The sequence below is a fragment of the Leptosomus discolor genome, chromosome 14 (assembly GCF_034619465.1).
Source record: "Leptosomus discolor isolate bLepDis1 chromosome 14, bLepDis1.hap2, whole genome shotgun sequence".
NCBI classification, from domain to species: domain Eukaryota; kingdom Metazoa; phylum Chordata; class Aves; order Leptosomiformes; family Leptosomidae; genus Leptosomus; species Leptosomus discolor.
In genome coordinates, this window is record NC_141404.1 from 9198636 (window position 1) to 9207957 (window position 9322).

At 55.0% G+C, this 9322-nt stretch overlaps 1 protein-coding gene across 1 annotated transcript; it reads left to right on the top strand.

Moving 5' to 3' along the window:
• Nucleotides 1-6286: 6286 nt before the first annotated feature.
• Nucleotides 6287-8825, top strand: LOC147414490 (uncharacterized). The gene is made up of 3 exons (XM_086473331.1): nt 6287-6695; nt 6814-6992; nt 8448-8825. The coding sequence occupies exons 1-3, from the start codon at nt 6287-6289 to the stop codon at nt 8823-8825; spliced, it is 966 nt and encodes a 321-aa protein (XP_086329457.1).
• Nucleotides 8826-9322: the final 497 nt, after the last annotated feature.

Below are 9322 nucleotides of genomic sequence, written 5' to 3' on the forward strand. Positions count from 1 at the left end.
AAAAAAAGACGTTTCCTGCCAGTTGTCTCCCTGAAGCAGCTCCCCGCAGAGCTGTGAGAAGCAGGGCCAGCCCCAGGATGGTGGTGGCAGGGTGCCGGGGGTCTGATCTCCCCTCAGTGGCTGCTGGCAGTTGGCAGGACTAAGCTGTAAGGCCAAGCCTGAGCAAGAAGAGACATTGTACATCTCATTTGGGGGCACGAACAGAGGTAAGAACGGTCAGAGCACGTGTCTGCTTCTGTTTCAGAGCGAATGGCACCGCTGTGGCCAGCAGCTCAGCCTGGCGCCGGGCAGCCCATCGTCACTGCTGCAGTCCTGCCCAAGGAGCTGGTGCTTCCAGGTCTGGGGCGGGGGAACTCCAGAACCTCCTGCGGGATTTCTCCTCCACCCTCTGACACAAGGGTGACCGGCCCCATCTGAGCTGTGGCCCGGGATGGGGCAGACAGCAGGTCTGCGCCCTGAGGCTGCGAAGGTGATGTGGCTCCTCACGCCCCTGAAGTGAGGCTACACCGAAAGAGTTAAGAGGAGGGCTCCTCCCTCCCAGTCCATAAGTCTCCTCCTGGGTGACCTTCCCAGCAGCCTTTGCTGGCTGTGCCCCAACCAAACAAAGAGGGCAAGAGCTTTTCAAACAGCAGCCTCCCAAAAAGTTGGCTGCTGCAGAGCTGGGCTGTGCTGGGACCCTGGATGGCCACGGCCACTGGAGGATGCAGCAGCAGCAGCAAGTCGGTGCCGTCGCCTGGTAGGATCCTGGCAGTCATCTTTAGTCCCTGTACGTGGATGCTCTGCCTGTTTGCTTCTGTGCATTAAGCTGGTTTGAGTGCTGGGAGCGTGATGGGGAAGGATGGAGAGAAACTTCTTGTAGTGGTAGTTTGACGGGGGTGCGAGTGGCAGGGAGGGGTGGCAGGAGGTGTTGGAGAGCTCGTGCGGCCCACAGACATCCCGTGCTCAGTGGGTGCTGCTCTGGATGGAGCGGACCACTGCTGCTCGGCACAGACCAGGGATGCGGAGGTCTGGTGCCACGCTGAGATTCAGTGTCAGAGCTGGGAGTGGCATGCCCGACCTGAAATGCTGCCCTCCAGCTGCTTCTTGAACTCAGAAAACCTGCCTAGCAATTTTCCAGCAGAGGTGCGGACCCTCTTTAGAAATTGCCCGGGCGTCAATAGACTGCTGGCTGGTGGATTTAAGGCAGCAGACAGCTTCCAGGCTGCTCCAGCCAAGCTCTGTAGACAAGCAGGAGAGGAAAAAGGAGCTCCATGAGTGCTGCTTTGGTTTTTTGTCCCTTTGTTCCTGCACCTCCAGGCTGTTGATTTAACAGTGATACAGTGTTGATAAACAGTGCTATTTACTGCCTCCTCTGCAGGTGAAGGGGTCCGCTTGTGGTGGTGGATGGTGGTTAGGACTAATTAGTCAGTGTCTCTAAATGCTACCTGAGCCTGGAAGTGCTTGTCCTGTGTGTTGCACTGCCTTGCAACTGAGTGCTTCATTTTTCCCAGTGATGAGAAGGTTCCTCCAGGATCTGATCTGTGTTTCTGTGGATATTACTGTGTGCAGAATAGAAGCATTACCCACAGTGATGCCCAGTTAAAGATTTCCCAGCTACAACTGAGTACTTAAAGACTTCAGGCATTGCAAGATTTCACAGCAGCAGCTGAAGAAAGGGTGGCTGATGTGAAATTGGACAGATGCCTAAATTGGCAGGCTGAAGCAAAATTCCTTCTACAGGCCTGGCTGTAAAACAAAACATGCAGCTGTTCACACAAACGTGTATGTCCAGCTGGCTGGGTAAGGTCTCAAAAGCCAGCCCACCAAAGGGAAAAACTTGGAGCCTGAGGTGCTGTGTGACAGCCCTCTCAGGCTATAGCAGTAAGCTGAGTGTTCCAGTCGCTGCACCTCCCACCTGCGAGTACGCACCCCACTGCAAAAGAAGGGGTGTGGGTGGTGGAAGGACACTTGCAGACCTATGAGGAATCACACTGAAGCTATTGTAGCTTGCAGGGGAGCGGTGGTGTGTCCACACAGGCATGACTGCAGAATCGAGGCTTACAAAATGACGTGCAGCTGTGGCTGGTGCACAAGGCAATAGCCAGGTAGGTGGAGACAAGCCGTGATTTTGGAACAGGGGCTTCTAGTGCCCACACACAGCTTACAGGGCCTGTGCTTTGTATGGAAACCTCAAAGCCAAGCAGACTTTGTGCTGCTGCTCTATTTTAGAAATAGCAAAGACTGAGTCAGCCCAGATGAGATTGTTCCAGGGACTTTCTGGGGGAGATGAAACCTTCTGTTTTCTCAATATCCACAGAAATGAAAAGGGGTAAAGGCAGAGGGTAAGATCACATGATTGCAGTGCTGTGAATTAGCTTCCACTGATGCGGTCCCTTTCCCTGTCCCCCTGCAAAGCCACCACTTGAATTAACTTCCGAGTGGCGTAAGAAACCTTCTGAGGAACCATGTCACCCCCAGCCTGGCCCTGAGAAGTGAAGGGAACTTCATCCCCAATGCAAAATCATAGATCTAGAAAAATGCCTGAATCTTTCCTTCTCATTGGATTGATTTTTTTTCTCCCTTGTGCAAAAATTATTGGAGAGTAACAAACGTCTTGCAGGCCAGGTGAGTGTAAAAGTCTCATCTCCATGAATGCGGAACTTGAGCAGCTGTGTTGCATAAGCTGTGTGCAGGACCCAGGCTGCAGCGCCACTGGGAACATTTCCTCTGGAGAGGGAGAAACAGGAGAAGATGATGGACTCAGCTGTGGAAGTGGGGAGCACATTTAGTGAAGGAAAACTGCACGTTCACAGCAGGACCTGGGTAAATAAAGGCCTAACTAGAGATGGAGCCAGACCCGTGCTGTCACAGAGGCTGACTCTTTTTATCTTGGAGGAAATAGCTGGAATACTGTATTGTCTGGAGGGGCTACCTGTTGCTTTCACTGGCAACCCTCTTCTATCTGACAGGGTACAGAGTAGCTGCTGTGTGCTTTGTACATTGTCATGGTGTGAGTGAGCAGAATTTGAGCTGGCTTCTGCCCTGCCCTTCTCCCTGCACTTGCCTCCTGCTCTGGACTCTGGACTCTGACCCACAGCCTGCTTTTCAGTGTCTTCTCTGAAATGAGTTTCCAGGTTTGGTCTATCTCTGATCAGTAAAATCGTATTTTTAAAAAGCCCCACTGCAGAGGCAAGGACTGTTCTTGAAGCATAAGGAGCCTGGATGAAGCTAGCTTTGAGCCCTGGGGCACTGAAGATGTCTCCATGGAGCTGCTGCCGGCAGCCATGCACTGCTGGCGTGGTGTGGAGCCATGCTGTGGAGCCATGCGCTGTAGCAAGGAGCCGTCCTGGCCAACTCTGCATCCTGCTGCCCCTCCAGCAAATGGGGGCGCTGTGGGGGAACACCCTGCTTTGGGAATGCCAAGCTGACATGCGGTTAGTGGGGCAGGGGCGGTCTGTGCCTCCCATGAGCTGTCTCCAGGCGCAGGAAGGCAGAGCAGCAAGAGCTCTGCTGAGGGCTAGAGAAGGTCTGGAGGGCATGAGCAGGTGAAGAAGGAAGGAGTTGGGACCTGGGGATGGTACAAAGCAAACCATGTCTTCAGTGAAGAGGGAGCTGGGGGAGATGCTATGTGGAGTCTGCACATCTCCAAGGTGCTCTCATCATCACCCCTCCCACATGGAGGCTGGATGAAGGCCGCAGGTGTGGGGTGCTGGCTTTCCTGGCATTTACATAAACTTTTAAGTTGCTGTCGCCGGTTGTTCAGATAGTTACACTGCTTTGCTTTTGCTCTAGTGTCCTCTGGCTGTATTTTGAAACCCTCTGGGAGGAGGGCAGAGGATCTTGCCAGAGGCCTGAGCTCCCCACACCTGCAGTCACAGGAAGCTCAAGGTGGTGGTTTCCTTCTTGGCATGGAGAAGGATGGTGTCTTGGTTTGAAAGACAGGTGTCTGCGGAGGAAGGCAGGACCCTCCCTTGAAATGGAAAATGCAACCCCCTTCCCTCCAAATTATTATAATTTTGAAATTAACGGGCATTCAGGCAAAGATACGGGGAATAGGAATAACAGTTCTTTACTAATATATATATATAACACAAGGCAGGGAAAAAAACCAACCCACTGGTTTACACTGACAGAGTCAGAAATACAACCTGACACGCTGTTAGGGTGGCAGTAGCAGTCCGATAAGATGGTGGCTGCAGTCCTCCTGAAGCGATGGATGTAGTTCTGTTGAAGCAGCGATCAGGTAAAAGGGTCTGGTCTTCCTCCGAAGGTCCAGTGGTAGGTAGGTAGCTCTTGTCCTCTGGAACTCCAGTGGGGGGAAAAACTCCTCTGGGAATCCAGTGGAGGAAGGCTGCTAGGGTGTTCGAGATCTCAGTTTCTATTTAGCATGGACTGCTTGGCTCCTTCCCCCCCGGGCGAAGCATCTCACAGTGGGATGGGGAGTCGTGAGGCAGTTCCCTGATGGGCCATTAACAGGAGATAGTCCAGGAGTGAGTTACCTATGGGTCAGGCGATAAGGCATTGTTGTGCCCATTAACAGAAGATAGTCCAGAGGGGGGAGGCAGGGAGCACCGCCCCACCTGGTCTCAACAGCTCCTGAAGATGGTAATAGAATACTTTTTTTGGGGCACATTTTACACTGTAACCTAGGACAGATGGGTACTTCTGACCTTTTCCTCTTGCTCTGCCATTGCAGTGTCTGCATCCAGGGATTTGTGTTTTCCTGTATCCACTTCCCCAGCTTTTATCTACAAGGTCCCTAATGCACATAGCAGGGCATGGGGTGGCCTTTAGATGTAAAAAGATCTGGATCGAAGTGCAATCTACATCTCTGGAGTTAATGTCTCTCTTTTGCCGTGGAGAAGTAAAATGCAGAGGGGCACAACTCCTGTGTCGAATTAAGTGGCTCCATTTCTCCCTGTGGCTTTCTGTGGCTGATGCACAATAGTCTCTGTGTCTCCTCAGCCAACAAAACACATTATCATCCTTTTTAAGATCCACATGTGTCTGGGGAAGCAGGGTTTGGAAGAGGTCCTATATCACATCTGCTTGACAGCATCCACCTGAGGTAGCCTCTATTATACATTGCTGATCTGAAAAGTGTTTTGCGGTCTTATGGGAGTTCTTGGAGGCTATTTATTTTGGTGAGGTGAAACCCAAAAGTATGTCCTTTAGCAGCAGTTGCAGCACTGAGCGTCCAAGAAATGCCTGCAGATGAAGGAAGCTGTGAGGAAGTCAAAAAACCCCTTCATCATAGCCGTGTACACACATACATGTGTACGTATGCACATATATAGGTATATCCCCATGTAGATGTAAGCGTATATACACACATATACACAACTCGAAGCATTGTCCATCCTGACCTGCCCACCCTGTGGTGCCTGCAGCAAGGGGAGGTGCTGGTCCCACTACGCTGCTTTGCTCCGGGCTGTGACCCAGAGGAGATGCATGTGCAGGAGCCGTATTAGCAGCGCAGTCCCTGCTACACCACCCAGGCACGCACAGCAAGTGTGACCGTGTCCTGAGCCACTGTCTCCTGGCTGACATCAGGCTGTGCTTTTGGGGAGAAAGGGGGAGCACAGGAGTTACAGTCATGACACCTATACTTGCCTTCTTTACAACTGCTATATAAATGGTTGCTTTTGCTTCTCCGAAAGGTACAGGACAGTGTCATCTCCAGACCCAAAGGGCAGGCTCTGCAGCACCAACAGTTTTTACACAGTAGTTGTCAACGTGGGCATCCCCGGTTCTACTCTCTGTAACCATGCAGGCCACCAAGGAGACGTGAGCCTCTGAGGGACACCTGCCAGCCTTGTGCAATGAACCGCCACTTGCCAGGACTTGCACCAAGCTTCCTGGGATGCTGAGCTGCTGCTTGGGATCCTGACCGCTCCCGATTCCTTACTGTGCTGCTGGCAGTGGGGAACCGATGTTCAGTTTGGGACACTGGGCAGAGCCAAGCCCATTAGCATCCTCTGTGCCCTTCGCTGACTGGGGGACCAAGCTGGAACACCCACTCAGAGGAGGCTCCGTGTGAGTGAGGGGCGGGTTTTGGGCTATCCTTAGTTGCTCCAGTGGGAAGAGCTGCCTCCTTCCTCCTCTCTGCCTGGGAACTGGGTCACTGCTGGAAGCTGGGGATGGCACCACGTGGAACCATGTCCAGGGCCAGCAGCCTGGTGGCAGAGCACTAGCAGAGCACGAGCACCATCGTGGGGCCTAGCGCTGCTTGGGGGGCTGCTGGTGTCCCTGCAGTGGCTGGGCTCCAGGGATGTAGGTGCTGGGCGCAGGAGGGGTGCCAGGAGCGATGGGCCGTCTGGACGACCATGCCAAGAGGAGGATCGTGGAGCTGCGCAGGGCCGGGCTGAGCTTCCGCAAGATCAAGAAGGTGCTGGAGCTGGACGGCATCCGGGTGACGCCGCAGGCCGTGTACCTCTTCCTCAAGCGGAAGAGTGTGGAGTCAGGGTCGGCGGCAGCTGGCTGGGACGGGGACCAGCCCTCGTCCCCGCTGCGGGGGCGCGAGGCCAAGCCACCTGAGCCGCTGGGTGCCCAGCCCTGTGTGATGCCCAGCAGGAGCCCCACCGGCAGCCGGGCACCCTGCCCCGCTGCCTGCCCGGACACCAAGGAAGGCATCCAGATCGTTAGTGTGGTCTCACTCTGCAAGGACGGTGGGCAGCTTGGGGAGGCCCTGCCGGTGGGACTGCCTCCCAGGAACGGTAAGGCCCGGCTCCCCATGGGGGCTTGTCACCATGGCCGCCCCCTGGCAGTGCTAGGCCAGGGAAGGGGCTCCCCAAGGGCTTCCTTTTGAGGTGTTTCTCTTGCTGTCCTTTGCAGGTGATGATGGCTCCACAGGCACCCCCTTGGCTCCAGGGAGCTGCCCCGCTCCCGGCAGCCCGGCTATCCCCCCGCAGCCCCTGCCCAGCCAAGGGCAGTTGGTCTCACACCCTGCCAGGAACCCAGCCCTGACGGTGAAGAAGAAGACTGTGGACAGGGCTATCCTGCTGCAGAAAAAGGTAGGATGCCAGGCAGGAGCCAGTGTAGTGCTGCCTGCTGGGATGGCCCCACACAGAGTCTTGCTGCATCTAAACCATGCAGATGGGGCAGGCTATTTGGGATGAAAGGCTCCTGAAAAGCCCCCCTGACCTCTCCAGCGATGCCTGACCCTGGCACTCGGTGAGCTCATCTGGGAAGCCTCTCTCTCTGCTGGAGCCACGGGGTGTGCTGCCCACCTGCCTGCAGCCAGCACTCACTGCGGCCCTTGGCCGATGTTGGCCACAGTGATGCCAGTTTCTGCCAGCACTGGTCTCCAGCCTGCAGCTCACAGACACCTTCTTTAATGCTTGGTTTCAGTACTGGCTCAGGAGGTTCCACAAGCCACCACGAGGACACCAGTAGCTGAGTGGCTTGGTGCCGCATCAAAGATGAAGGGCTGTGGCAGGCCAGGATGGGGCGACAGCCAGGACATCCAGCTGCTGTAATCCCTAAAGCACACACCCCTGCCTTGCCATGCCATGCCATGAGACCCCCAGGCTGTGGCCATGCATGTGTTGTCCCAGCAGGTCCTTGTCCCTGCAGCCATCCTGCCCACCATGGTGAGCATGCGGCTGTCTGGCCAGCCCCTTGGCCAAGCCCAGCTCTGCTGGCAGCTGTGGCGAGCCATGGGACAAACGTGAGTGACCCAGCAGTCCCAGGACCAGCCCTGGGTAGGCTGCCAGCAGGGCGGCATGGCCGTGGGGCTGCCCCAGTGCTCAAGGTTTACCCCTTCAGAGGAAGCTCCGACCTCTGGAGACTTCACTGATGGGCAATGCTGTTGCCCCACCAAGGATGGTGGTATGCTGGCACCTGCCTTTCTCCACATGGCATCCTGGGTACGAAACACAGCCATGAGTCAGGCTGAGCCTTCATCCACAACCCTGTCTCTGCTCAGACACAGCAAATGCCTTCTCCACCCCACTCAAGTGTTTGTCAAGAGCCCTTGCCATCTGCTTGAGAAGACAAACGTTCAACGCCTTTTCCAGGAAAAGGCACTGCTGGGGTTCAATACCAGCATGTGATCCCTCTTGGGGAGCAGAACAGTCCTTTGCTTCAGGGTGCAATACAAGAAATGGAGGGGCTGGGAAAAAAAAAAACCAACAAAACAGGATATGCTATTTCTGTCCATGCAGAGAGCAAAGACAGGCCTGGCATCAGCATGGGCTGCCATCTAGCAGCGTCCACCATGGCTAAGCACATGCTGACAGCATGCAGGGCAACATGGAGTTCCTGCAGAGCAGCAGCATAGGGGTTGGGTGGGGATGAAGTGCATGCAGCTCAGAGTGTGGCGAGGTCTAGAAGTCTGCAATAAGGTGATGGCTTTCTCTCATGCGTTGTAGCTAAGCGTAGAATTAATCTTTCTCTTGCTAAACGCCATCAAAGAAACAGCTGATAATGTTTCACCGTCCCTTCTCTCCTGCCTCCCACTACTCCAGGTCAAAGATGCCAGCACTCAGACTGTCCTGCCAAATGCCATGAGTCCTGGAAATCAAAACCTTGCTTGGGGTGGACCAGTGCTTTCCCCTGCTCCCAGCTCCCATGCCATTGCCGAAAAGCTGGATGCTGTACAGACAGAGATCCAGAAGCTGAGCCAGGCCCTGCATGCAGTGCTGGAGAGGCAATGCCACCTTGAGCGCCAGCAGGAGCACCAGCAGCGGCTGCAGCAGGAGGTGCTGATGACACTGCAGCAGCTCAGCTCCACCGTGAGCCACAGCACCGTGCCAGCGAACCAGCCCTGCGTCCCCTTCAGCAGCATGGCTGAGCCCTCACCCACCGTGCCAAACTTCAGCCAGTTCAAGATGGAGCTCATCTGACCTCACGCGATGCCAGCATGCTCTAGCAGTGCTGCACTGATGGCAGGATGAAGCTGTGAAGATGAACCACCTCTCAGAGGCTGTAGCAGCTGCCCAAGGATTATGTGGGGCACCCAGCAGAGAAGGTCACTGGTGCCTCACGTTTTCAGCCCTGTTGACTGAGAGGGGCTGCCTGGCACAAGAGGCCGGGCAATGGAAAGCTGTGGCCTCGCTTCTCCTGTGGTGCCCATCCTGGCTGGCGCTGGAGCTGGCTGGCGGCCCATGGACTTCAGCAGCGCAGGCAGGCTGCCTGCAAGTAGAAGATGCAAGGAAGGGAGACACAGTGGGGAGGTGGGTCTCGGAAAATGTGAGGCTTCCTCTCACGAGGGTCAGTGCTGTGATGGTCAATCACAGAAACGCTTCTTGCCCTCCCTCTGCAGAACCTTGTTCAGTAAAAATCTTTATACACCATGGTTCAGAAACAGTGTGGTATCTCTTTCTTCATTCTACCTACCTTT

Coding starts and splice junctions, on each gene's coding strand:
- LOC147414490 (XM_086473331.1), top strand. CDS start 6,287: ATGGGCCGTCTGGACGACCATGCCAAGAGGAGGATCGTGGAGCTGCGC. Junction 6,696..6,813: donor GGGACTGCCTCCCAGGAACG/GTAAGGCCCGGC, acceptor TGTCCTTTGCAG/GTGATGATGGCTCCACAGGC. Junction 6,993..8,447: donor CTATCCTGCTGCAGAAAAAG/GTAGGATGCCAG, acceptor CCACTACTCCAG/GTCAAAGATGCCAGCACTCA.